This window comes from Filobasidium floriforme (genome assembly GCF_021052385.1).
Source record: "Filobasidium floriforme strain CBS 6241 chromosome Unknown HD553scaffold_12, whole genome shotgun sequence".
Taxonomy (NCBI): Eukaryota; Fungi; Basidiomycota; class Tremellomycetes; order Filobasidiales; family Filobasidiaceae; genus Filobasidium; species Filobasidium floriforme.
The window spans coordinates 223,213-247,316 of record NW_025763633.1 but is presented as its reverse complement, the minus strand read 5'-3'; the positions used below and the strand labels follow the sequence as shown (position 1 = coordinate 247,316).

At 52.6% G+C, this 24,104-nt stretch overlaps 10 protein-coding genes and 1 non-coding gene across 11 annotated transcripts; 4 read left to right on the top strand and 7 right to left on the bottom strand.

Moving 5' to 3' along the window:
• Positions 1-124: 124 nt before the first annotated feature.
• HD553DRAFT_312052 (endopeptidase) lies at positions 125-2,238 on the bottom strand. Its single transcript, XM_046180051.1, has 6 exons — positions 2,084-2,238; positions 1,743-1,999; positions 1,533-1,663; positions 909-1,453; positions 575-825; positions 125-492 (listed from the first exon to the last, which is right to left on the bottom strand). Exons 1-6 carry the CDS (start codon positions 2,149-2,151, stop codon positions 464-466), a joined length of 1,281 nt encoding a protein of 426 aa, XP_046036223.1. The 5' UTR covers positions 2,152-2,238; the 3' UTR covers positions 125-463.
• Positions 2,239-3,873: 1,635 nt separating this feature from the next.
• HD553DRAFT_342469 (scamp family-domain-containing protein) lies at positions 3,874-5,461 on the bottom strand (the record flags this gene model as incomplete). Its single annotated transcript, XM_046182753.1, has 8 exons — positions 3,874-3,936; positions 4,043-4,221; positions 4,336-4,355; positions 4,425-4,470; positions 4,569-4,687; positions 4,776-4,932; positions 5,058-5,369; positions 5,455-5,461. 8 exons carry the CDS (start codon positions 5,459-5,461, stop codon positions 3,874-3,876), a joined length of 903 nt encoding a protein of 300 aa, XP_046036222.1.
• Positions 5,462-6,224: 763 nt separating this feature from the next.
• On the top strand, positions 6,225-8,699 carry HD553DRAFT_284893 (SKIP/SNW domain-containing protein). The gene is made up of 7 exons (XM_046178210.1): positions 6,225-6,283; positions 6,356-6,578; positions 6,721-6,835; positions 6,915-7,384; positions 7,480-7,949; positions 8,026-8,499; positions 8,574-8,699. Exons 1-7 carry the CDS (start codon positions 6,267-6,269, stop codon positions 8,605-8,607), a joined length of 1,803 nt encoding a protein of 600 aa, XP_046036221.1. The 5' UTR covers positions 6,225-6,266; the 3' UTR covers positions 8,608-8,699.
• HD553DRAFT_312037 (glucosyltransferase) lies at positions 8,700-10,813 on the bottom strand. The gene is made up of 8 exons (XM_046180050.1): positions 10,604-10,813; positions 10,453-10,541; positions 10,051-10,393; positions 9,841-9,982; positions 9,452-9,767; positions 9,318-9,377; positions 9,107-9,249; positions 8,700-9,033 (listed from the first exon to the last, which is right to left on the bottom strand). The coding sequence occupies exons 1-8, from the start codon at positions 10,694-10,696 to the stop codon at positions 8,762-8,764; spliced, it is 1,458 nt and encodes a 485-aa protein (XP_046036220.1). The 5' UTR covers positions 10,697-10,813; the 3' UTR covers positions 8,700-8,761.
• Positions 10,814-10,890: 77 nt separating this feature from the next.
• On the bottom strand, positions 10,891-10,977 carry HD553DRAFT_t57. The gene has a single exon. It is a non-coding gene; the product is annotated as a tRNA-Met (tRNA).
• A 978-nt stretch (positions 10,978-11,955) lies between these two features.
• HD553DRAFT_312035 (heat shock protein 9/12-domain-containing protein) lies at positions 11,956-12,808 on the bottom strand. The gene is made up of 5 exons (XM_046180049.1): positions 12,621-12,808; positions 12,512-12,532; positions 12,373-12,444; positions 12,242-12,300; positions 11,956-12,146 (listed from the first exon to the last, which is right to left on the bottom strand). The coding sequence occupies exons 1-5, from the start codon at positions 12,672-12,674 to the stop codon at positions 12,089-12,091; spliced, it is 264 nt and encodes an 87-aa protein (XP_046036219.1). The 5' UTR covers positions 12,675-12,808; the 3' UTR covers positions 11,956-12,088.
• A 174-nt stretch (positions 12,809-12,982) lies between these two features.
• HD553DRAFT_335503 (uncharacterized protein) lies at positions 12,983-14,016 on the top strand. Its single transcript, XM_046182196.1, has 4 exons — positions 12,983-13,220; positions 13,290-13,366; positions 13,442-13,585; positions 13,674-14,016. The coding sequence occupies exons 1-4, from the start codon at positions 13,155-13,157 to the stop codon at positions 13,741-13,743; spliced, it is 357 nt and encodes a 118-aa protein (XP_046036218.1). The 5' UTR covers positions 12,983-13,154; the 3' UTR covers positions 13,744-14,016.
• Positions 14,017-14,777: 761 nt separating this feature from the next.
• HD553DRAFT_324215 (uncharacterized protein) lies at positions 14,778-16,604 on the top strand (the record flags this gene model as incomplete). The annotated part of the gene is made up of 4 exons (XM_046181466.1): positions 14,778-14,812; positions 14,895-15,059; positions 15,274-15,397; positions 15,972-16,604. 4 exons carry the CDS (start codon positions 14,778-14,780, stop codon positions 16,602-16,604), a joined length of 957 nt encoding a protein of 318 aa, XP_046036217.1.
• A 1,745-nt stretch (positions 16,605-18,349) lies between these two features.
• On the bottom strand, positions 18,350-20,752 carry HD553DRAFT_284887 (putative farnesyl-diphosphate farnesyltransferase). The gene is made up of 7 exons (XM_046178209.1): positions 20,499-20,752; positions 20,412-20,425; positions 20,113-20,301; positions 19,824-20,038; positions 19,159-19,741; positions 18,964-19,089; positions 18,350-18,884 (listed from the first exon to the last, which is right to left on the bottom strand). Exons 1-7 carry the CDS (start codon positions 20,524-20,526, stop codon positions 18,477-18,479), a joined length of 1,563 nt encoding a protein of 520 aa, XP_046036216.1. The 5' UTR covers positions 20,527-20,752; the 3' UTR covers positions 18,350-18,476.
• An 84-nt stretch (positions 20,753-20,836) lies between these two features.
• On the bottom strand, positions 20,837-22,255 carry HD553DRAFT_331621 (F-actin capping protein beta subunit). The gene is made up of 6 exons (XM_046182025.1): positions 21,907-22,255; positions 21,699-21,812; positions 21,551-21,633; positions 21,301-21,482; positions 21,154-21,227; positions 20,837-21,087 (listed from the first exon to the last, which is right to left on the bottom strand). The coding sequence occupies exons 1-6, from the start codon at positions 22,113-22,115 to the stop codon at positions 20,928-20,930; spliced, it is 822 nt and encodes a 273-aa protein (XP_046036215.1). The 5' UTR covers positions 22,116-22,255; the 3' UTR covers positions 20,837-20,927.
• A 281-nt stretch (positions 22,256-22,536) lies between these two features.
• On the top strand, positions 22,537-23,785 carry HD553DRAFT_350308 (ribosomal protein S12/S23; the record flags this gene model as incomplete). Its single annotated transcript, XM_046183522.1, has 5 exons — positions 22,537-22,597; positions 22,774-22,934; positions 23,365-23,553; positions 23,628-23,690; positions 23,768-23,785. The coding sequence occupies exons 1-5, from the start codon at positions 22,591-22,593 to the stop codon at positions 23,783-23,785; spliced, it is 438 nt and encodes a 145-aa protein (XP_046036214.1). The 5' UTR covers positions 22,537-22,590.
• Between the last annotated feature and the right edge of the window lie 319 nt (positions 23,786-24,104).

The window sequence follows — 24,104 nt, the reverse complement described above, 5'->3', positions numbered from 1 at the left end:
ATCATTCGCAATCAACCACCTCGGTCGATCTCCAACTTTGACAAAGATACGCGTCGCCCGTAAACAACCTCCACACAGCGACCAAGACCGGAACACCTGGGGATGCCCAAAGCAACACAAACCATCGATGTAAGGGTATCCAATTCAATCCGATGCATACACACAGAGAACGGCCATCGAGAACCGCTATGCGTAAAAAGAAAGGTATACAAAGGGGGTTTCTCTCTGCACTCCCGTTATAGCGGCATGCAATAACAACGCCAGACGGCGAATTGCTAAGCGGTCCAAGGCCATAACGGTCGTGCGAGTCGTCTCCGAGTTTCTCTTGTCAATCTGATTTCAATTTGCTTTATTCATATAATGTACTTGTGATTCGAAAAAAGACGTCCGGATGGGATCCAGATCCTGTTCTGTGCGATGCGACAATCTCGAGTGGATGAGGGCGAAAACGGAAGGTCGTCTTCTACTTGGCCTTGGCGAACCCGACGGCGTCTGTGGAAAAGTGGATCACAGGCCACGGGTCAGTCGGCCGTACCTTCAACTACAAAAGCGGCCACGCAAACTCCACACTCACTCTTGCCGAGATCGTAAACGGTGTAGAACTTCCTCAAGAAGGTGTCTCCAACGATCCAAAGGGGTCCAACCGGAGCAGGGATGTCCATGCCGGTAAAGGACGAGATACAAGTACCTCCCGCGTTCAAGATGTACTCGCTACCCTTGAGCGTGTACTTCTTGTCGTTGAACGTCAAGGAGAAGTCGGGGAGCGAGTCGACGGTGGCGCAGTCGACGGTGTATTGGCCGTTCCAGGACTTGGTGGCTCCGATCCTAGCGGGTCGCAGAAGCAAACAGGGGAATGCAAGTCAGGACACGGAAGTCAATCAACTTCCAGATGGTAAATAATGACTCACTGCTTGTGCAACAACTCGGCGATGTCGCTGGGCATGACGATCAAACTGGTACCGGTGTCGATCGCAGCTCCGGTCCCTTCCAACTCGAGCTCTTCCTCACCGAACGAGATCTTCTCGAGCTCGACCTCCCAGTATCCCTTCCTCCTGAGCGGGACGTAGTCCATCTTGCCCTCGAACGCGTCCTTGTCGACGCCTCCAAAGATGCACTCGCCACCGTCCTCTTCAGACGACCCGAGCCTGAAGGAGAAGACGGGCTCGTCCAACAACTTCTGGTCGATCATGTTGTAGAAAGGAGGGGGGATCTTGTTGACGGCGATGTTGTCGTAAGCCAATCCGAGGATGCCGTCAAACTTGCCAAAGGCGAAAGCGAGACCGGGTTCCTTGGTGGTCTCCCCGAACAGCTGGTTCTTGACGACCAGGTCGGCGATACCGAGGTCGTCACGCGAGATGAAACCTTCGACGCTACCGGATCCGTACTGGATGGCGAATTCGGTACCGTTCGACTTGTAAGACTTGGAGGCGGACGAGTCGTACTTGGCGTGAAGCTGCGGGAATCGACGTCAAGGTACCGTCAGTGACGGGATCTACGTGGAAGATCGACTGCCATCGTAGTGCGTAACTCACGAAACAAGCGATGCTCGAGCAAGCCTTTCCGGGGACCCAGAGGTTGGAAGAACCAGTGTCGAGGACGACCTTGAAAGGCTGAGGAGGGTTACCGAGGGTGATCGGAGCATAGTACTGCAAGTTCGAGTAGTCTACCGAGATCCAAACACAACATGATCAGCGATCTGGTGATAGGGGTATAAGATAACCTCGATCAGCCATCAAACTCACCACTCAAAGGAACCCCATGTCCCCTCTGAGCGATCATCTCTCCCTCGTCCCGCTTCCAAGGCTTCAACCCTTCCAACCCAGCCTCGACCTCTTCAGCGACCGTCTTCCAAAAGGCCTCGTGGTCCTCCTTGCTGCCCTTGACCTTTTCGATCGAGTGCTTGTACCCCAACCAGGCGGCTTCGAGCTCGGGAGGGATCGAGTAGGCGGGCTTGGTCAACGAGACGGCGTCCTTGGTTTCGATCTTGTTGAGCTTCATACTATGTCAAAGGCGAGGTAGGGTTAGCGTCAGCCTTGGTCCACGTCGACATTCGATCAAAGGGGGGTCGATCTCTGATGCTTACCGGTGTACTCCGGCTTGAGCGCCCGAAGCGACGGCGAGCGCCGCAGTCAGGTAGAGAGCGGACTTCATTGTGGGAGGTGTCGTGTGGTGTAGGTGGTAAGTGTATGCTCGATTGTATTTACACAAACTGAGCGATGAAGAGAAAGAGAAAGGGAGATTGATGTAAGTAGTAGTAGCTGGTTGATGTGGATGTAGGAATGGCATATGACCTGATCCGGAGGACTCTCGAGGTGGCGACCGGGGGGAATGGGAATGACGAAGCGGGCAATCAGCAGGCGAGGGTGACGCGTGGGAAAGGTGGTATGACGATTGCGTGTCACCCCATCGGAAGCAGATCAGATCGGGCATCCCCGATGGTACACCTCTCGAAGGGGTAAGTGGTACTTTTCCAGGCTCAAAGTTGTTATCTCAAGCTTCACCGGTACTTTTATTTCGATTTGATTCGGCTTCACACAACGCGAAAGCAAACTTCAGCGTCAGCCAGGAGGGCAGGCATATAAGAAATTTCGAACAGCTCTCACCTCGCATCTCATCTCACACTCACCATCACCTTTTGTCATGCAACTCATCGGCCTTCGATAGCGACAACGTAACTTGCAGTAGTAGACCGGCATAAAACCCCAAGCTTTAGTGATCTCCGACCGTCCCGAGCGACATACACATTCACTCGCTCGCTACAACCGGTATCCCCTTCAGCTTCGGGTCGCCTTCTACTACTCGCTCCTCTCCGCTCATCTCGAAGCAAGATGAAAGCGAGCCAACAGAAATAAACGTCGAACGGACGAAATACATCCCCCACCCACGGTCCTTAGATCCCCTGCTAGAACCCCTACTCACCGGTCCTTGTCCTCCTTTCCCTCTTACCGGGGAAAGAAGCGCACATCGCACCAACCGAGTCCGGGTCGACGTCCCCCACCCCTTCATTGCGGGTGGGGATCAACGTTACTGATAAGCAGATGTATGAGTCAAAACCATGGAAGAACGAAACTACCTTGTCATCATCCCACGATTCCCTCTCCTGTGCCCATCTTTCTGACAGTGCGGGAAATTATAGGGAGGAAAGGACGGTCATTGGGATCGAAACTTGTAGGACCGGGCACTCTCTTTGCCCCGTAAAAAAGGGTGAGGGGAGTAGAAGGTTGGGATCGAGTCGGGGTCGACGATCCCGTTCTGGGGTCGTCTTCTCATCATGTCCCCTTTTTTCTTTCGAGGAAGAGGTGGACATCTCGCCCGACCCGCCCGGTCCTTTCTTTCCCTACCGATCGAGCATGCAAACCACCCCACGGGACCCTCTGATACCGCGTCTTTTGTAAGAGGAAGACCTTTCGTTGTTTTGGTCCGGGTGCTCTGAACCGTGAGAAACGGAGCCTCGCGGTCGTGTGAGAGGTCACTCCGCCTGATGTCCCGTCCGTTTTTAGGAGCGGACGGGCTCGACTACGAGACCTCTCTAGACTTCGCAGGCTGGAGCAGACATTCAAAAACGTATATAGAGATTTTGTATACTAGCTCGTCTCACTCATAGGCATGTCCTTTATTATTTTTGAGAGTAGTTTTCTTACCTGACATCGATCTGACATCCACGCTACGACCATTTTCAAATGCATCGGCATGTCAATCAGTCTGCGTTCATCCGTCCTTTGGGGCACCCAGCGTTCATTCGAAAAGGGCCCAGATATATTCCATGTTCATGCAGCATCACACAGTCTATCCCTCGTATCGTATCGACGTCATCTCCTTCCTCTACATATCGTATCACTCGCTCTCAATCGCACATCCAATATCCGTCCCCGCCTAGATCCTCGACTGGTGTAGGACGACCGTCTTGAATGACTCCGCCTTGAACTGGTTGGTAGCCTGTAGAAAACCGACCAAGACCAGCGTCAGATCATCTGCGTCTCTTCCCCCCTACCCTTCGTGGTGGACACTTCCTGCTAGCGAAAACCGAACCCCCCCGACTCACGTTCTGGAAACTGATCCCCTCATTGTTATTCTTGAAATCCCAGACCCGCTTGTACAGCCACCCTCCGAAGACGGTCTGGGCGGCCCATCCGACCGATGTGATCACGCCAAAGACGCCCGAGAGGACGTGTGATTGGGAGAGCATCGAGATGGTATTGATCAGGCCCGCCGAGCCGGTTGCTGCAAGGTCGGAGGAGGAAAAGGGGTGTGTAAGTGTGTCAGTACAGCTGTCTTGTTGGGGCGATCGTTTCTAAGGCGGACGAGTGACGGTCGTAGCTCGAGCAGGAGACGTACAAGGAATCCCGATAAGCATGCTACGAACCAACCCGACCGAACATCAGCGACGATTGCCAAAACTTCAGACGTTCGGCTTGAGAACTCACTATAGCGAGAAAAGTAGATGCCAACCGCCAAAGAAGAAGTACAAGTCTATCCCGAATCGAGCAAAAACCAAAGGCGTGCCGTCAGCCTATCGTACTCGTCCATGCTCATCCCCCCAGCCGGCGTCAGATTCGAACGAGACTCACAGAAGAACAGGGCCAAACCACCCTCCTTCTTGTACCCGAGGTAGATCGGGCGGTACCACAGGAAGAACGAGGTCACGGTGATGACGAACGTATATGATCCTGCTGCGGCCGTGTCCTTCCTGCGAGTCCGTGCGACAGGGTTGAAAGACGTCAACTTCGATGATTCCTCGGAATCAATAGCCAGAGAAAAAACCAGCCTCGACTCACCCGCCATCCGAGCTCCCGGCGATCAACAATAATATACAAGCGACCAAGTTGATGATCAACGTCACGAGCAGGCCTAACCATTGGATGTAGAGTTGTTTCATAGTGGATTGGTGGGAGAGGGGGAGGTCCCGGATCTCATGGCGGACCATCGGGAAGACTGTCAAAGTTGGAACAGATGGGAGAGATGAAAGGAAGGTATGAATACGGGATCTCGAGAGATACAGACCAAGAGTTGCGGTTGTGTTCGTGGTAGAGACACGAGCAAGAACGAGATGTACTTACAAAACGGCCAGTTCGCCTTGCCCTCCCCTGCATCCAACCTCCGTTCCCTCTCATCCAACTCCCTCTGTCTCCTCTGAACCTCCTCATCCCTCCTTCTCAACTCTTCTTCCCTAGCCCTATAACCCGCATCGTCCTGCTGAGCCTGAAACCCACCGGCACCCCTTCCGCCTGGGACCGGGGTAGTTTGGGATTCGAGGGAGAAGGCCGAAGCGTTGTTTGATGGGTTGGAGAATGGATTGACTGGGTCGGAAGTGTCCGCAAAGGGATTGTCGTCCAGAGCTTGAGGTCGGGAGTGGGTATCTGCGAATGGGTCTGAGAGGGTGAGAGGTTTCGGAGGTAGATTAGTTCGTGTTACAGAGATCGGCTTGAGACCGCGATTCCTGGTGGTCGCACTCACTAGACATGATGGATCGACTGTACCCAGTTCTATAGAGTCAGGGATGTCTGGGCAGATACAGGTGTACTGAGCGATGATACGGAAAAGATGTCGAGCTCGACGTATATCAGTCGCAGCTGTGTTCCCCCTCCTCCTCCTCCATCCGGATCCGGGACTTCACCCTCATCCATCTTCCACGCGACGACACGCGACGACGCAAAGACTACGCGCCAAGTTGACGCTCACCGCGCCCAGATTGCCAGACTTTGAGCGCAACCTCGATCAAGATATCAAGATGACGACTCGAGAGCCGAAAGATCCTGGACCCTCGCCAAAGCCTCCTTCGGATGACACGACCTGCGTCCCTTACAGTAATAAAATGAGCGTGGGCAACGCCAATTCGAGGAAGCGATCGTCTCCCCTTCATCTCCTCGTCCTGCTCGCTCTTCTTGCCGCTCTTGCCGTTCTGCATTTCCGCGTTTCCTTGAATTCCCGCCAAAGACCGGGATTTTTTCGTGCCCTCAAATGGGATGATAGAGCAGAGTCCACATTCAGTACTACAAGCATATTAGTCATGTAGTCAAGTGTGTTCCGGGCGAAAAGATCGCCATATTGACGCAGCGCAAGCTCATGAATTGACCGAGCAGAGGCGCAAAGAACTGTGAGCAAGCGCGCTTAGTCAGCCAATTCTTCGGATCCGAGCGACCTCAGCATGCGACCACCATCATCGATGATTATCTAGGTGGACACAACTTTGAAGACTCGATACATTTCAGATCAGCTTACCATCCGCTTGACAACACCATCTCATACCCTCATAAGCTGCTGCAATCATGGCCGCTCTAGCTCGGTGAGTGGTTAGAATCGACTATAACCCATCTGCTTGACGACGCCCGCTGACCTTGCCTCTCACCGCGTACAGCTCCCTCCCAGCGCCGCTACACAACCCCATCTCATCCTACAACGACTCTCCCTCGGGGTCCAACCTCCCGGACCTCTCTCTCCTTCCCAAACGAGGCTCTCATATCCCAGCTTATGGGAAGAGAAAGGGATGGAAGCCCAAGTCGGACGAGGATTTCGGGGATGGAGGGGCTTATCCTGAATGTTGGGTGGCGCAGTACCCTTTGGATATGGGCAGGAAGAAGGTGAGACTCGCACATTTCACACCATCGAGAGAGTTTTCTCGTGCTTTTAGTTGTGAAACGTCCGCTAACCCGGTCGCCCTGATCCGTCCATTCTGGTTTGGTCTGGTCTGTGTGTCTTTATTCGTTACTTCGACGTCGATAGGGCAAGACCGGAGGAACGCTCGCTCTCCAGGTAGACGGGCAGGGGAACGTGAGGTACGATGCGATCGCTCAGTACGGTCGGAAAGAGGGCCAGACGGTGCACAGCAGCGCTCGAGGTGAGTCTTTGCACGCCAGTTGTCAGGCAGACAAAGTATCCGCGATAAACGAGCTGAGATTTTCGCCTCGACCTGCCAGATCTTGTCCCTCTTGCCAAACGAGAAGACCTCAAGGACAAGTCCCTCGAAAGACCTTCGGAATCAGCCGTCATGTCCACCGCTGAACGGACCCGTCTAGCTCTCGAATCCATCACTTCCGGCAAGATCGCCGCCGCCCGTCCATCCACCGTCACCCTCAAAGACAACGCCGCCTCGGAATACATCCGCTACACCCCGGCGTCTACCTCTGATGAGGGTAAACAACGTATCATCAAGATGTCCACCGTAGCCGAAGATCCTCTCGAACCGCCCAGGTTTAAACATAAAAAGATCCCCAGGGCGAACGATGAGCCACCTCCACCCGTCATGCAGAGTCCGCCGAGGAGGGCGACGGTGCAGGAACAGAAGGATTGGCAGATCCCGCCTTGTATCAGTAATTGGAAGAACAACAAGGGTTACACGATCCCCCTGGACAAGCGTTTGGCGGCGGACGGTCGAGGTTTGCAGGACGTGAGTGAAAGATCTTTGACAAGCGATTCGGCACGCAAGCTGACCCTGATATCGACATCCTCTCTTTTTTCGATCCCGGTTTGTCTCGCATCTAGATCCACATCAACGACAACTTTGCCAAATTCTCCGAAGCGCTCTACATTGCCGATCGACACGCCCGTGAAGAAGTCCGAGAACGAGCTCTGATGCAACAACGTCTCGCTCAAAAGGAAAAGGCCGCCAAGGAAGAGAACCTGCGTCTCTTGGCCCAACGGGCGAGAGAAGAGAGGTCGGGAATCACTACGGCTGCTGCAGGGGATGTCAAGCCCGTCGAAAGAGGGGTTGGATTGGGAGGATACGGATCGGACAGTGATAGCGATAGCGATAGCGATAGCGATGCTAGCGATGCCACTGCCAAGAAGCCGGGCAAGAAGTCGGTTGCCGCGTCGTCAGAGGAGGACGAGGATAGCGATGATGAGGCCGCCAAGGAGCGTGAAAAGATCAGGCGGGAAAAGAGGCAGGAACGAGAGAGGGAGATGAGGTTAAACAACATGGGTTCAGAGCAGAGGGCCAAGATGTTGATGAAGTGAGTCGAACATCGCGTCCTTTTCGAGCTAGATGTGAGGGCGTTTCACTGACGAGTACTTCCGTGCACATTGCAGGGAACAAAACCGAGACATCTCCGAAAAGATCGCGCTCGGTCTCGCCAAACCCACCACATCCAAGGAGAGCATGTACGATTCGCGTCTCTTCAATCGAGAAGCCAACCAAGCGAGCATGGGCGATTCCGGCTCGTACAACGTCTACGACAAGCCGCTCTTCAACGCTCAGAACGCCGCGGCCGCCATCTACCGTCCTCGAGGTAACAACCGGAACGACGAGGCCTTTGGAGGCGGGACCGAAGAAGGGATCTCGAACGCGCTCGAAAACGATCGATTCGGATTGGGAGCTTCCAAGTTTGTCGGGGCTGCCGAGGCTGGCAAGGAAGATCGAAGTGGGCCCGTCGAGTTCGAAAAGGACGTCAGTCTCAATATGGGTCAGGTTCAGGGGATGGAAGGTCAGCAGGATCCGTTCGGACTCAACCAGTTCATGGGGGATGCCGTTGCCGGAAAGAAGCGTGGGCTGGATACTTCGGGGTAAGTCATTGACGTCGTGGACACGCGCTCAGATTGAATTGCCGAGCTGATTGTAAGTGTATCGTACCTCCCAGCGCTTCGTCCAGCAAGCGTGTACGACAGGACTAGTATGCCTTGAATTGCGACACTTTCGGATTTGGACGTGGCATTGTATCGGTTCCAACCTGTTTCTTTATATTATACAAATCAATGCTTTTGACAGAATCTGATGGATTGTCTATGAACGAAGCGATGCCGAGTGTCAAATGTATGCGTACAGCTTCTACCACATGAACCTCATCCATCCTTCCCAGCCATCCCACTTGAATTTGACAGTCAGGAACACAAACAGCGTTACGGCATTGACTGCCATGTTGAAACACAATTGTGTCCAAGGTAATCGAGCTCCCTCCTTGTTGTCGAGTCGGGCAGAGTGTAGGCTCATGATGGTATAAGGCACCATAAAGTACCGGGGTTCGACCAGCGGTGTGGGAACGAGCACGGCGGCGGTGCAAGCGAAGAACGCTACGAGCCAGGGTAGACTTCGACGTTCTCCTATCGTCGAAAGTTGGTCTCAAACGTCAGAAACGTCGACGCTGTGATCAAGACAGCCAGATGTGCAGCTCACCTAGTTTTGCTATCCATATCCATAGGCAAACGAGATAACCTGGCGTAAGGGCGTACCGTACAGACCAATGTAGGCCGAAGATGCGCCGCCAAATGTAGAAGAAGTAATGGCGATTATCTGCTAAAAGGAAAGGGTGGACGACGCTGGACTCCCCATCTATGCCGTTCAGTATCGATTCACCCGATGGGTAGACTGGGTGACATCGACTTACGTGCCGTATCTGATACCCATTACCATGAGGCCAAGTAGGATCGCGGAACACAAGGTCCGACTGCCAGCCAGGACCAAGTCAGCTTGATGTCCATCTCGGCTGACGATTGCTCCTTGACCCATAATATGACTTACGTCTTGGTACCTGCCACAAGCCGTATCGCCTTGTTCAAGGGTCGCCAGATCCCCTCATTGAACAAGACCGGCCAGCCCAACAGAGTCGAAAAGGCAAGGAAGAACGGGACCTGGGCGTAATGAAGGCTCGCGACGTGCATCTCTTGGTGGCCCAGCACAATCCCTCCGTTCCACACGACGAAGGCGACGAATGCCAGGAGAACGGGGAGGTAAGTGCCTAGTATTCGAGCTACGACTTTCCATTCTTGGAAAGCGGCGGCCAAGTACGTCCTGACTACAATTGTCAGAGGAGTCAACTGGAGGCCGCAAATGGAGCCTATAGTCCGGAACCGCAGGTTCAGCAGCTGAGCACTATCAGCGTTGCGTGGATTTCCTCCAGATCAACTCACTCTCGCTAATGTAGGACGGTTTCCGAGGCTGTTTACGATCGAGTCTGATCCGCTCTTCCAGCACGTCCAGAGCTGACGTGACTGCCGTGAAGCCGACCCAGACGACGTTCGTTTGCCGGAACCACAGCGATGCAAAGCCTGCCTGTGAGATATGATATATGCGCTGTCAGACCCTGTCCGGACGCAATCGAGATCGACAAAGGCACTCACTACCGCCGAAGCCAGGTACTTTTTGTCTCGACCGAGACTATAGCACAGTAGAACCGAGCACAAGCTGGCGACGTCCGTATAGTAAAGCAGTGAGAAAAAGAAGACCAGAGGGAAGGTCGATGCGACGATGGCTTCCGGGATCAGGGTACGAAGGTTGATTGCTCTGGAAGCACGGCGTTCCGGGTGGCCCTTCCAGAACAGATGTTCACAAGCGAGGCCGGTCATGATACGCTTGCAGACCCATGGGTAAAAGACACAGCCTAGTAATACGTTGAGAGAGCGGAGTTTTCCGACCGTGCAGGAAGTCCTGGTCAGCCATGATATTGTGGCAGATACGATGTAGCTGGAAGAGTAAAGGGAAATGAGTTGGCATCCACGGAGGTGTCGCTCTCAAGTACTGACAGGCCAGGAGGAGTCGTTATGCTCGCGTCCCACTCCCTGAAGTTCCCACTACAGTATTTCTGAGCCTGAGGAATGTGAAAGATTTCATCCTGGAGATTCACATCTTGTCAGCCGGAACGGATGAAAGATCACACCTAGTATATTTGCTTACCAGGTAAGGCTCTTTCACTTCGACGTTGACTAGGTATGATGAGCCCAGGTAGATAGCGAGCACAACCGCCCGAAGGCCCCAGGTAGACAACATCGTCAGGAGCTCAGCAGCTTGCTATGGATTACAGTATTCAGGAGGCGTTGTCAGTGTCGGTACAGCGCATCGAACTTCAAGAGGGTTGACGCCTTGCACTGACGGGGTAGTCTGAGAGCGGGGACATCCGACAAAGTCAACAAGACTTCACGGGCTCGGTCAAAAGATCAGTGCGAAAAAGAGCAAAAATGAAGTAGCGGCTCTCGGTCTCGATCCGAGGACCGCTGGGTTCCATCAACGAGTAATATGAGCCCAGCGTGCTTCCACTACACCAAGCCGCTTTAGGTAAAATTTAAAACGTCTGTAATATTATCCACGCGTTGAGATCGAGGCGATATCGTAAAGAATCGCCTTCTTTCAGTCAAATTCCCCCATGCGTTTCAGCACACCCGGAGTGAGGGGTTGTTATATCTCAACTTATAAGATTGGTAGGGACTTCACCGGGACATAATACGACCTCAACTGGACCCAGGTATGTACTACAATCGTTCCGTACTGATGATCATGAAACGGCGGACAGACTGAGGCCTCACTTCCGCTCCTGGACCTGCCGCCTCTTTGGTTTTTCCTCTTTCGGGCTGAGCGGTATAAACGCTAAATGGGAGTGGATTCGATAGAAAGACCGCACAGTTTGTACGTGATAGTAGCAGTAAGTGCGCCGAGTCGGTCAGGATCTCATCGCACCTCTCGCCCCCAAAAACAGACCTGCGTTGCTGAGGCGGAGCCAGGAGCGCTTGCGACTCTACCATGTGGACAATCGGTTCCGTCTGATACATGGACACAGGGCTCCGCATCTGCAGGGCAAGATCGTTAGCTGCATGTCTCCCGAGCCTGGAAGGTCTCGCTTCCAATGATACATCGCATATCCTGGCTGCTAGAATCTGACATGTCCTTACCCCATGTGGCCACATCAACGAGAAGGAGCCAAGCGACTCATTCCGATCAGGTTGACAGGGTACCGCGCCATCAAATAACGCTTTCGCAACGCCCATTCATCTAATCTCAATAGCCTTCGTTTCCGCCGTACATCAATAACGACATGCGCTTGTCCTGTTCGGTGCGACCTGTCCTACAAATTGAGCTTAGACTCTTTGGACGCTATCTCATCGTGTTCGCGTTCGTTCCTTCAGGCAGGAACAAATATATACCCCAACAGCGAGCATGGCAGGCGTGGAGACCGGCGACGATCACTGTCACGAATGAGCCGACCGAAGCCCGGCTGGAGGCCACAGCCTCAACGAACACACATTCGATAATCAGACGGACACGATTTCATTCATCATTTGTTTGTTTGTCTTTTTACAACGAACGCAACACAGACAGTTCAATTCGTTACGGACAGGGCCACGAGCGCCAGCGGAGGATCCTGGGAAACGGTCCGATTCGATCCGTTTAGGATCGGTTGGCGTTGTCCATACCCAAAGCCTGCTTGGCGGAGTCGAGGATACCTCTGCGAACCCACGTCGAGGGATAAGACAGTATCAGCAACGGCCTTGATGCATGACGTGTATCGGCTCGAATGGCACGAGCTTGTGCATGACTCACCCCTGACTGTTGTTGCTCGATCCACCAATGGCATCACCGGCTTGCTGAGTGTAGGATTTCTGGAAGCGTTGATAGCGCACGCAGGTCAGCGCTGCTCTGATGACATGGCATCCGGAGCGTATCCGACTCACGTTCTCGGTGGGCTGAGCGCCGGAGGCGGCGTTGTCGGCCTTGCCGACTACAGCGTCCTTTCCTTGCTCCAACTATCAATAACAACAGGAAAAAAGGTAAGCCAACGATACTGAAAGGCGAGGAGGGGAGTTCACTCGCCAGTGTCTTCTGACTATCCGGGTAAATAGAGAGGAAAAGAGAAGGTAAGATAGATGTATTGACGGGTCGCGAACGTCGAAAAGTGGACGAGGTCGGGAAAAAGACTCATCTTCAAGGCGGCACCAGCCTTGTCACCGAGAGATTGACGAGCCATGTCAGACATTGTGTATAGATTGATTTACGTTGGTGTTGTTTGGGATGAGGTAGTAGGGCAGTTTGTTTGTGAAAGAGACGAGATGAAGTTCGAGCGATGGGGAAGGTGATGTGGAATGAGGTCGTGCTCGGGCTTATATACCCTCGGCGCGAGTTTCATAGGTGACAGCGAGGTCGCAGCTGACCTGATCATTCTCTCGCTATCATGACGCGTTTCGGATGCAAATTACGAGAAGCGAGAAGTGTCACATGACGAGAACTTGCTAAATGCCGTGACGTCAGGGGATCAAGCGAGAGGAGAGCGACGTACGTCATCGGTGGGCGAAGAGTCTCGGTTCAGGATGAAAGGAACGAAATTCCTCGAGTCTCGTATATAGAACCCGAACAGCGAGAAATGAACATCCCCACAAGCTGAGATACGGCCAGCGTCTGAAAGCAAAACTTCTCCCAATCAAAAGCCAATCTACATCTGAAAATCACCATCACAACAATGTCTGCTGAGGAACACGTCCAGAAGGCTTCTGCCCACGACTCTGCCGGTGCCGTTGACCCCAAGGTGAGCCGAGACGAGTCCGACCTGCTTTTCCCTGCAGATTCTTACTCTTTCGCTTGCTTGCTCCTTCAGACCGGCAACACTCTCTCGCACCACGACGCCTCCGGCGAGACCGCTTTCGAGCACGGAAAAGAGGGTGCCCACAACAGGTCAGTCCTGTGTCCTCGAAGAACTTGGGACCGTCGAGACTAGTGAAGCTGATTAGTATTGGAAACGAATATTAGGATTGACGGAAAGGACGAGCGATCGTTTGCCAACAACATCCAGGACGCTAAGCGAATTGAGAAGGAGGAGGAGGAGGCTCAGGCCGCCAAGGACGCTATCAAGCCCACTGACATCGCCAAGAGCCACGGTAACGAGCCGTCAAGGTGAGTCATCATTTGTCCAAATCGGATATCGCTCTACCTTCGATAGCTGACCTCTGGTGAATCTCTGCTATGAACTATGAATCGACAGGGGAGCCAAGATCGACGAGCAGATCGAGAAGGAGGAGGAGGAGGAGCTCCGAAGGAAGGGAAAGATCTAGTCCACTCGCCGCATTTCCGACGCATCTTTACGTTTCTTTGATGATGACAAGTAATAAAGCAAAGCACATGACAACAGTAATGCCATAATCAGCAGTAATACCACATCGACAAATTTGTCTTCGCCGATGCGTTTGCTGGGTTCATTCGCGTTGATACCTGGTCGTGGTGCAAGTGTTTATCTGGCGCGGAGCGAGGTCCGTGCGTCTCCCGGTTCTGAAGAAGAGTTGTCACTCCGGTCTTCAAGTTATTCGGTCATGTTACCTTTGATGACGAGGGGGTTTTCATTTACTTTCTGTCACATCGCACTGTTAGCCAGACTAATTTGATGATAAATTCTTTCGGCTTGCGGTACGTGCGATCTTGTATACGGTCGGGAATTCGCGATGTGGGTGATGCCCGGCAACAAGAGGAAGTGAGAATTCCATCGATGAGATACGACAGAAACGGCTGTTCGGCCTGGCGATAGGCCGTCCGCACAGGTTCCGTCCATCTGACACGAACCGGCAATTCTGAGCTGGGTCGACGCCTTCGTACTGGGGTATATCAGACACTAGGCACAGACGGCAAGGAAGCAGCCAGGGCTTACGGCGCGCACAAGGGGACTTGTCTACAGACCCTCGTCCTGGCTGAAGTCATGGCGGCCACAGCTGCCGTATCTGAGCGAAAGTCTTGGAAAAGACTGTTGGAGGACGCACGTCCGGCGCTCTTTTTTCTACAACCGGCAGAGACAACCCTGGACTCTGCACCAGTGACATCGACAGTCTATTTGTAGGTTCAATGCTGGACAAATCGTCTGCCTAGTAGTCGTCGTGAAAGTCTTTAGTATATTCGTCTCTCTAATCACCAAGATCATCATGTGATACGTGGTATTGAAGGCCATATGGAAGTAGAATACGACCTGCTCCGACAACTCAAGATACAGATTTCCAGGGGACCGTCTTCCAGAACCACAAAGGCCTCAGAGCAGCCGGGCGCAGCAAGAGTGTATATGGTGTATATGTGCTTGAATAGGGTGTGATATTGGCTGACGATGATGTCGCGCACCAGCGCCGTCTTAGAAACGCATCGGTCAGGTTTGTGTTGTGCGACACCCTTGTCTGATCAAACTAATCCCTAACCCCTGACCTTAACCCTAACCCTTCTATACCAGCCTTTCTTGCGGACCCGAGCAATACATGACGCTTGTCTGCCGCTCCCAGACGTCGCTTCTACCCGGAACCCACTCCCTAAACCCGGAGTTCCACATCCACCAGTCTTCCAAATTCAAACCCAAGGTCTGCTTCGAGCGCTTTGAGCCCGAGGTCGAACCCACAAGGTCCGACAGGAATGGACATCGCTTGCGTAGGCTCTTGTCATTGGGAGAAAGTACTTTGGGCAATTGGATTTTTCCTGGAGATAGACTTCATTGAGATAGAAAACCTTGCTGGAACGGCCATGGATGTTTGAGGGCAAGGAGACGAAAAGGAGATTTCCGGCACGATACATTAATGCAGAGCGCTTTGTTGATTACTATTGATCTTCCCGCTTAGATCTGCCCTCGAGGCTTTCACACGTCTCGATGATTGCAGGAGCTCCAGGTCTCTGAACAAAGACAGCACGAGTGACACGACTTGCTGTTGGCGATTGATTTCGCCAGACATGCAGTTCCATACGGTGAGCTTCACGGACATGTCGTCCTTTGTTGACAAATGACCGGCGGGCAGGAAAGAGTAAGGCTCGACATTCTTGGACCGGCGGGCAGATGGGTTCCCAATGCAGATGCATTGGCAGGACGTGTTTCAAATACAGACTCTGACCCTCCGACATTTTGTCTCTGACCACATATTGTGTCAAATCATACGTTATCGAGCTGAAGCTTAAGGACAGCAGAATCTGTATTTTTCCATGTTTGCAAAGAGTTTCGGAAATATGGACACTACTCTGGGTCAAGCACGCGATCTCGCACCGATGTTGCAACCCAGTCGTCTCACGTTTCACCCTGTCTTGAGTCGATTTTCGGCCGAAATGAGCCTGGTCGCATGAAACCTTGTGGTCATGTGATCGCGTTTGACGTTCCGAACGGGGAACAAAGGAGACAGTTTCGCTTGAACGCCCATATATAGGGCAACGATTACAAATCCGGGAATCACTAGGACCCGATCCCCCACTATCTATTGAGAGCCAACCAAAAGCTTCAATCACCTATCCCTTTAGGCAATCGGAATAACTCGACCTGAGACGAGCCAAGATGAGCCAGGAGATCTACGCCAACTCTAGTGAAGCTACTGGGACTGAGCCTAGCACATCCAGGTTGGCGGAAAGTGATCGAGTCAGCACCGCCGCTACCTTCAACGGGAAGTCAGGCAGTGATGTGGAGACGGACGACGCTTCGTCGCCTTGGAATGGAGAAGAATCATACGAAGTCCACGATGAAGGATCACCTGCGGGGGTGGCTGACCCAACTGTAACAGTCGGAGTGAAGTTGGTGTTGGGCCGCGGACAGCGTTGCTGCCAACAGATTGAGCTGAGCGGTAGGGATATCGTCAAATTCACCGTTTTGGATGGCTTGTACATCGACTACAACAGGATCCGGGGAGATTGGACAGAGGCTGCCTTACCGTCGGCAGAGGCTTGGTTCCGTCTCGAAGCGCATTTGTGGCATCATAACACGCAAAGCAAAGAGCACAGAGCAGATATCAGCAACCTTCTAAAGGTAGCTGGATCCGATCCAAGCGGATGTCGCGAATGGGAAGAGTTCGATAGACTGTACGAAGTTCAATGTCAGCTGTATGACGCTAGGAGACGGCGGAAAAATGCTGAACGGACTCGGGAGAGGAACCTCAGACGGCTTGAGGAGGACATTGGTTGTACGGCTTCGTAATCACCCAAATTACTAGTCCGGGGCATCACAGACGTCAAAGGTCAACAACTTGTATCTATATAGCCCGATTGGAACATGGGAAATCTCAGACGTCTGATGGCTGTCATGTTTCTGTTTGTGGCTGCGTCTACAATCCTTAAATATCAGCTACTGCAGGAGTTCCCTGCATAAGGCGAGGAAGGTCCACCTCCGCATTTGTATCGTTAAGGAAGAGTGTGTACTGTTCGTCTGCAGACAGCTTAGCTTCACCTTGCTTTATTACCACTGCTATCACCCAAAGGCAGCCCTGACCTCCTCGCCAAACGCGCGGAGGACATCGTTTCATGTTTCATGTTTCGAGTTTCACGTCACATATATCCAAGTCTCCGTTCTCTGCCTAATGAGCCCGAACTCTTCGTTAGATTTTTGCTGACAACTCATATATGTAGATTCCCATGACTCCCGCCGTCGTTGACGAGATAAGCGGCTTTTGCGATGCAGCCAATTGCAAAGTGTTCGAATTGTAAGTATTCCCCGTAAAATTGGTCGCGCTGCATATCTTGCTAGCGGCGCGCATATCCAGACATCGACGGTCTCAGATCAGCGCAGCACAAGGCAGATAATACAGATCTGCTAGTTCGAATGCTACGAAGTGGGATCGGAGGGCTTCTTGTTCCCAACGCCGTTTCCCTTTACTGTCTGTAATCCAGATCTTGCGGATCGTTTCCCAAACTGCTCTCTCGTCTGCATCCAAAGTCACAAATTATGATTATCGCAATTATACATGATCAGAGCGTCAGTCCAAAACCATGCAGATCAACAGTACACTGATGTAGACAGGTAATGCACGCTCCTGCCTGATCCTAAGTGGAATCTCTACAGTAGGTCGCTTTCCTAAAAAGCTGACCGATCCAGGCAACCCGTTTCTCCTCAACCTAATTCCCACCAATTCCACCTATTGAAATTTCCCAACATCCAGATTAATCCCCACGCAGAACGATAAAATAAGTAGGATTGAAGACTGTCAGGAAAAAGTCTGGCAGGCATTGTCGCCACGGTAGAGCATTTCACTGCGGGACGGATCAATCGTCAGGGCATGAGAAAATTCAGTCCGGTCATCTGGGTCAAGTACAAGAAACGAGGTGCAATCAGGTCCTTACAACGAGGTATCAAATGTACCCGTCAGCGTTAGTCACGTCGCTGACGGATGAATGGTGACGATAGTGAAATCTCAGTTTCATCCCCTCGGCATGCCGACATCTCTTGGACTGTGATTGGCTTCGATGCGACATACTCACAGGTCTTGACAAGGGCACGATGCTCGATCTGTTTAGCTGTCTCCTGTGGGACTCAACAATACTTTAGTACAGTCAGACAATCTACGGAAACTGCTCTAGCTCGTGAAAATCTCTGTGCATGCGCCGTCCAAGCCTTTCTCTTGTTCACTTGCTGTGCAAGACAAAAGCCTTCTGTGTGCCTGTGGCATCATTGAATGTTGGGTATCTGCAGTCTTTCAGATTGCGCGCAAGTCCTAGCACTACCATTCTCACGGGCTCGATGTTCTCGGCAGTATGCTTCGATGGGTTCTGACTACGTAGATAGCAGCTGGCCCTCGATGTTACAAGGGTTAATGGTTCGAAAGAAGACCAGTGTCTGATACCGGCTTCACTGTAAAGATCATGTACTGACAGAACGATCAGCGAACGCACAAGCAATCTGCGATCGATATTTCTGCTGTGTTAGTATGGGGTCTTGAAGCGAAAACGCAGTCTGACATGACAGCGTAATGATCATAGCGGCCGTAAAATAATTACATGTATGCAAAATTCAACCACGAAAACCCCTCACGATGCTTCCCGGGAGGAGCAGCAAAGCCAACTCTCGACCTCTCCATTACTCGGAATCGTTGAAGTAGGTCAACATCACCCAGACCAGCAACCCTCCAGTGATGGCAAATACGGCAAAGACACCCCCGATGATACTGGCGATGAACAACCAGGGCACCGGCTCGTTGTTCGCGTTGTTCCGGAGCGTCCCATCCTCTCGCATCTTGACAAAGTCGGGCTTGACAAGCTGACCCTCGGCGTTCCTCTGAGGCTTGATGATGCCCCGCTCGACCATGCTCTCGTACATCTCTTGTTGTTTTCGAACGGCAGCGCGCCTTCGCTCGTCCTCGGCGATCTTGGTGTAGATCTCGGCTCGGGCGTCTCCCGAATCAGTGTCGATCGACGAGGTGACGTTGCCACCAGAGCTTCCGACGTTGACGAAAGAGGGGTAATGGTGTTCCGCCCATTGCTCGATCTGAAGGGATAGAGGCCACGCCGGGATGTTAGCCTCCTTCCAGGCAAAATTCATCGCACGAAAGAGCCGTCTCTCTCACCTTTCCGCAAGCGATGCTCAACCTGATAAAGTTGGGGTCCTTGACCGACACCTTGGCGTGAATGAGCCGAGCGTACTTGACAAAGCAGTAGGCGACATCCCTCGGGTTGACAGCCAGGTTCATGAGCTGTACGCAGAGTATCCAGACGATCAGTCTCTCTCGTCTCGCTGATCAAAATTGCTCGCGGTCACTGACCTGAACGGCTTCACCCTTCCTAATCTTGACATTCTTCTTCAACACGTTCGGGTTCATGAAACATCGCTCGAGCGTAGCGATGGCCATGACGGCGGGGATGGCGACAAAGTTGAACACGCTCTGGTTTTTCAACAAGCTCAAGTAGTCGAGCGCCGGCGTAGCGTGCCTGAGGGCGTCCAGGATCATCTCACTCAACGCAAAGAGCGCTTCCTGTTCTCTCGACTCGTCGCGGAGGTCGCCCATCTTGTCGAACCCGTACTTGCTCCAGATGGCTCTGGGCCAGAACCCTCGGCCTTCATCTACGTCCTCTCGGTAGTCTCTCGTGATGTTGGTCTTTTGGAGCAACAGACCCATGTGGTTCGACAAGGTCAACTGATCCTTGATGAAATCACGCTCCTTGCCGGAAGCTGAGAACAGGCCGGAGAGACCTTCGCCGACGAGCCCGGCGACGTAGTGGCAGTACAGGTCGTAGTCGGCGATCGAGCCGACCTCGGCGACGGGTTGTTCTGGAGTGGCCAGAGCGGCATAGGCAGCCATTCCTCGTCCCATCTTTTGCGTGACCGACTTGATGACCTCTTGGTATCTTTTGGAGAACGGGACGTCAGTCAACAAGCCAATTCGGCAAGTCAGGCCTACCACCCGCCAACCCTCGACCTAGTACTCACTTGGGCGCCAACCTCTGGTACTCTTCGATCACCAGGTCAAACTTGACCAATACCTCTCGATCCTTCTCGTTAGGTCCACTGCCGTTAAAGGTCCATCCGGGCACGTCGAGCTTGTTGTGAAAGTCTTCGAGCAGAGGAAGCTTTATCGAGTTGTCGACCGTCATGTCGTCCTCGACCGTATCCAGTGCTCGAAGCACGAGGTACTGCAGACATACCTAATGAACCAGGCAACACAAGTTCCATGTGAGCCATAATTCAATCGGACACAGACGACCCTCAAAGCACTGACCACCCTGGCGAGCTCCCCATCGAGCTCCTTGATCACCCTCGAGAACGACCGACTCGTCAAGTCCAACAACCTCCAACATTCCTTCATCGATTCCCGATCATAACCGCTCGTCTCGAATTCTTTCGGGTCGGTGATATCCCGTTTGGGATCGTGGTAGACGCCATAGGTGATGAGGGATCGGAGTTCGGTCTATAGGAAGCGAGAAGAATAGATACGAGGTCGGATGAATTCGATAGACGGCAACGTGTCAGCGCGAAGGCTTCGTGATATGTGACATTTCCAAGCTTGTGTCTACTCACAGGATGCGTTACCGCTGAACAAGAATGGAATGATGGTCCTTAGTAACACATCTCATTTGTACAGGTGTCAATCCAGAATCTACCTACCGAGTTTGGCGTATTCGACAAATCCCATGATTGTGTTGGGCGGGAGACGTCGGTTTTGATTGTACGAAGTCTACGGATCCTCGAGTCAAGGTCTATACTATCTATGTGTGAAGTAGAGATTCTAAGCTGGTGGTGATTGCACAAGACATGCTCAACCTTGCTCGACCCTGGCTCGTAATTGATCGTTCGACGGTCTCTGTACCGCTGGAGTGTGACCACCCACCTGCAAGGTACGCGGCCCCGCGTCCTCATTTGATTGAGATTAGCTTCCGCTTAATCACACACCACGCACCACGGCCCGGCGGGTTCTCGGTAACGAGCGACCTCGCAGTCCGGTACTCGGCCATCGTTACGATCCAGTGGTATAGAGAGCCAACAACAGAGAGATACGTGGATACAAATGATGACAAGGCTAATCGCCTCTCGAATCTATTCTACTGGAGCTCGACGACCGAACGCTCCCAAGAGTTCTCTCCGGAGGTTGGCCTCGCGGTTCTTGATCTCGCTACCCTCGATCGATCGCAACTCGGAGACAATGTCCTTGGTCTTGCCAAAGTAGACTTCCGATAACGAATTGCGTTGTTTGTTCCTGTCGAGCGTTAGGAACGAGGGTGTTTAGCATCTTGACATGCTCAAAAAGAGAAGATGGACTGACTCGATATCCTCGATCATCCTCCCAATATTGACAACGTGCTGGGATGGGGAGGTGACCGTCTGGTCTTGCTCGACCTGTAGCGAACCCGTAGTCACTCGATATAAGCTGCCGAAACGGACTGCACCTGCGAATCCGAACCCGACATACCTGTCTCGTCATTGTCCCGCTCAAGCTCACATCACCGTCTCCCTCGTTCATGATCGTCTTGCTCCCGAGGTACAACAAGATGGTCGAGGTGAGCGAGTAGTGAGCTTGACGTGATCGTTCTCGGACTTCAAAGACGTGGATGCTGTCCCACGATCCCTTCTGTAGAGCCGCCGAGGGAAGAGCTGAGGGCGAAACGGAGGTGATCATCAATTTCGAGCAATTGAATGATGGAAGTTTGTACGCGACTCACCCTTCTTGAGCAGCACGACTCCGGCAAATCCCCCTTCCTCCAAGTCCCATAGATAGACCGACGAACTTCCTCCTTCGAAGTACCTTTCGAGACGAGTTACCATCAGCGTAAGGCTCGGACCGCTTGTAGAACCATAGCTCCGACTTACATCTCGCGATACGTATCAAAAGCTTCATTCATACCCACTTCGAGTTCTCTAAGCGTCTCTGAAGGTACGGCTCCATCTGCTAGTGGTGGAGAATAGGCGTTCGACCAAGGCGACCTGGAAGTATCGTCGTGTTGAGTCAGTAAATAACGTAAACACCACTGCCACTACCACCATCTCCACCACCACCACCATCCGCAGGTATACGAACCTATAACTCTCTCCATCCCGGTTGTAATCACAACAGAGATACTCCTTCCCGCTCTCCCCATCGCTCTTGAGCTGAAGCGGCTGATCGACAGAGACGGCGAGGTCCTCGGCAATGTCCGGACAGAGACGTGAGATGACGTCCAGGTTGGCAGAGACGTTGGTGGGGGGCAGACGACGCAGGAGATCCAGAGCGGCAGAGTATGGGTCCATGGCTGGTATGTGCGATCGCTGGCTTGACTAGATGGATGACTTTCTCAGCTTCTCGGGGTTGCAAAGATGCGGACGTCGCATTCCATCAGAACAAGTACTTGTTGCTTGACACTGCCTGATGCCGCGTCATACTGACCGGGCTTCGGCGCGCGTGGTAATCAATTAAAACGTCGAAAGGAGGAATGTTTGTGATCTGACGTGTCATGGATATGTGCATATATGTGTCGAGTATCTTACGTAAGGAGTCAGGGGTGTCGAGTCGCGCGAGGTCGACATCTTGCGCTTCAACGTGAACCCACTACAAACCCTTAAGCGCGTTTTCCGTGTCGACACGCTTTGTATCTCCGAACCTCACGCACTCTCACCCACACCTTTCGTCTCCAATAGACGACCTGATCGATTTGAACGACCCCTTCGACATCGGATCGGTCTCGCTTCCTTTTCTTTTCACTTTTACCAGTCGACATACATCAAGATGGGTTGTAAGCATACTCTCTCTGGCGACACTGGCGGAAAAGGCGGTTACGGACGCTGACGGTGTTGTCCTGTCTATCTTGATTCTCGGAACTTGCAATTCTCCCTTCTGCCGACAACATCAACTGCACCTCACTCGAACAACAATGCTGGATCTTGACAACTTGACTCTTGTTGGAAACAGCCGGAAAGCCTCGTGGATTGCAAGCCGCCCGAAAGCTTCGAGTCTCCCGACGTGACAACCGTTGGGCCGACAAGAGCTACAAGAAGCGAGCCCTCGGTAACATCTACAAGACCTCCCCCACCGGAGGATCTTCCCACGCCAAGGGAATCGTTTTGGAGAAGGTTAGTGTGCGATATGGAATACGAGGTCGTTTAGGGTTATCGGCAAGCAAGATGGGCGGGGAAAAGCAAGAGGAGAGAGTGAACAGCGGACGATTATGGGAAATGGGCACCAGCAACGGGGATGAGCGGAGAGTGATACCCTGGCTAGGAACGGGCAAGCTCGAGCCGCAAACGATGAACGGATTAGCACATACCGGTTCGGAGAGAATGTCACAAGATGGTCTACGACCCCACGCCTCAATCCGACAATGCGACGGATTCACATCACATCGACGCTATGCAGGATATCCGATACATCCGGGTGCCAGAAAACCAGACGACACGCCTCTCGGCACTCCCTCAGCCATGCTTGCTTGACGATAGCCTATCGACCTCGCCGACAAGACAAGCAGGCCCACAGATACTGATCCACCTTTTCCTTTCCATACAGGTCGGTGTTGAGGCCAAGCAGCCCAACTCCGCCATCCGAAAGTGTGTCCGAGTCCAGCTCATCAAGAACGGAAAGAAGGTCACCGCTTTCGTCCCCAATGACGGTTGTTTGAACTTTGTCGACGAGAACGACGAGGTCTTGATCTCCGGATTCGGTCGACGAGGAAAGGCTAAGGGTGATATTCCTGGTGTACGTTCGCGACAACGCAGTCGCAAGGGGGAGAGGGCAAAGTAGCGCGGCGCTGACGATCCTTCTGTCAACAGGTTCGATTCAAGGTCGTCAAGGTCTCTGGTGTTGGTTTGTTGGCTTTGTGGAAGGAGAAGAAGGTTCGTCCACAATCTTGGTTACTTGTCGTAATCATTGCACGTATACTGACTCCGGCACCTTGCCATCTGACTTGCAGGAGAAGCCCCGTTCGTAAACAACTCGTCTCTACGAGGAATTTGGGAACCCGGCTTGGATTGGCATCGTCGCTCTCGGTTCAAATGACGATGTACTCTCCTGAACGGGCTAAAGGTACCGCTCTGCCTTTGGCTCGAGTCAGCTCTGTCTTTGTATGAATGCATATCCCTTCACACATGACATTTCTGGCACGATACACCTACTGTCCAACGATGCAAATTCGTGTTTGTTCGGTGCTCGGCCTAATGTGACTTCGCGAATGTCTGCGGGTCAGCTTGTGAAGATCGGTTGCACAGTTGAGAGTCCGGTACATCTCGCTCGTCACGTGATTTACGATC

Coding starts and splice junctions, on each gene's coding strand:
- HD553DRAFT_312037 (XM_046180050.1), bottom strand. CDS start 10,696: ATGTTGTCTACCTGGGGCCTTCGGGCGGTTGTGCTCGCTATCTACCTG. Junction 10,542..10,603: donor AAGTGAAAGAGCCTTACCTG/GTAAGCAAATAT, acceptor GTGAATCTCCAG/GATGAAATCTTTCACATTCC. Junction 9,768..9,840: donor ACCGTCCTACATTAGCGAGA/GTGAGTTGATCT, acceptor TCCGGACTATAG/GCTCCATTTGCGGCCTCCAG.
- HD553DRAFT_312052 (XM_046180051.1), bottom strand. CDS start 2,151: ATGAAGTCCGCTCTCTACCTGACTGCGGCGCTCGCCGTCGCTTCGGGC. Junction 1,454..1,532: donor GCTCGAGCATCGCTTGTTTC/GTGAGTTACGCA, acceptor CGATTCCCGCAG/CTTCACGCCAAGTACGACTC. Junction 826..908: donor GCCGAGTTGTTGCACAAGCA/GTGAGTCATTAT, acceptor GCGACCCGCTAG/GATCGGAGCCACCAAGTCCT.
- HD553DRAFT_312035 (XM_046180049.1), bottom strand. CDS start 12,674: ATGTCTGACATGGCTCGTCAATCTCTCGGTGACAAGGCTGGTGCCGCC. Junction 12,445..12,511: donor CGGATAGTCAGAAGACACTG/GCGAGTGAACTC, acceptor TGTTATTGATAG/TTGGAGCAAGGAAAGGACGC. Junction 12,147..12,241: donor TCGAGCAACAACAGTCAGGG/GTGAGTCATGCA, acceptor GTGGGTTCGCAG/AGGTATCCTCGACTCCGCCA.
- HD553DRAFT_335503 (XM_046182196.1), top strand. CDS start 13,155: ATGTCTGCTGAGGAACACGTCCAGAAGGCTTCTGCCCACGACTCTGCC. Junction 13,221..13,289: donor CCGGTGCCGTTGACCCCAAG/GTGAGCCGAGAC, acceptor TTGCTCCTTCAG/ACCGGCAACACTCTCTCGCA. Junction 13,367..13,441: donor AAAGAGGGTGCCCACAACAG/GTCAGTCCTGTG, acceptor AACGAATATTAG/GATTGACGGAAAGGACGAGC.
- HD553DRAFT_284887 (XM_046178209.1), bottom strand. CDS start 20,526: ATGGGATTTGTCGAATACGCCAAACTCG. Junction 20,039..20,112: donor ATGGGGAGCTCGCCAGGGTG/GTCAGTGCTTTG, acceptor CTGGTTCATTAG/GTATGTCTGCAGTACCTCGT. Junction 19,090..19,158: donor GGAAGGGTGAAGCCGTTCAG/GTCAGTGACCGC, acceptor CTCTGCGTACAG/CTCATGAACCTGGCTGTCAA.
- HD553DRAFT_284893 (XM_046178210.1), top strand. Junction 7,950..8,025: donor AGGGCCAAGATGTTGATGAA/GTGAGTCGAACA, acceptor TGCACATTGCAG/GGAACAAAACCGAGACATCT. Junction 8,500..8,573: donor CGTGGGCTGGATACTTCGGG/GTAAGTCATTGA, acceptor CGTACCTCCCAG/CGCTTCGTCCAGCAAGCGTG.
- HD553DRAFT_331621 (XM_046182025.1), bottom strand. CDS start 22,115: ATGGACCCATACTCTGCCGCTCTGGATCTCCTGCGTCGTCTGCCCCCC. Junction 21,634..21,698: donor TTTGATACGTATCGCGAGAT/GTAAGTCGGAGC, acceptor TCGTCTCGAAAG/GTACTTCGAAGGAGGAAGTT. Junction 21,088..21,153: donor AGGATGATCGAGGATATCGA/GTCAGTCCATCT, acceptor AACGCTCGACAG/GAACAAACAACGCAATTCGT.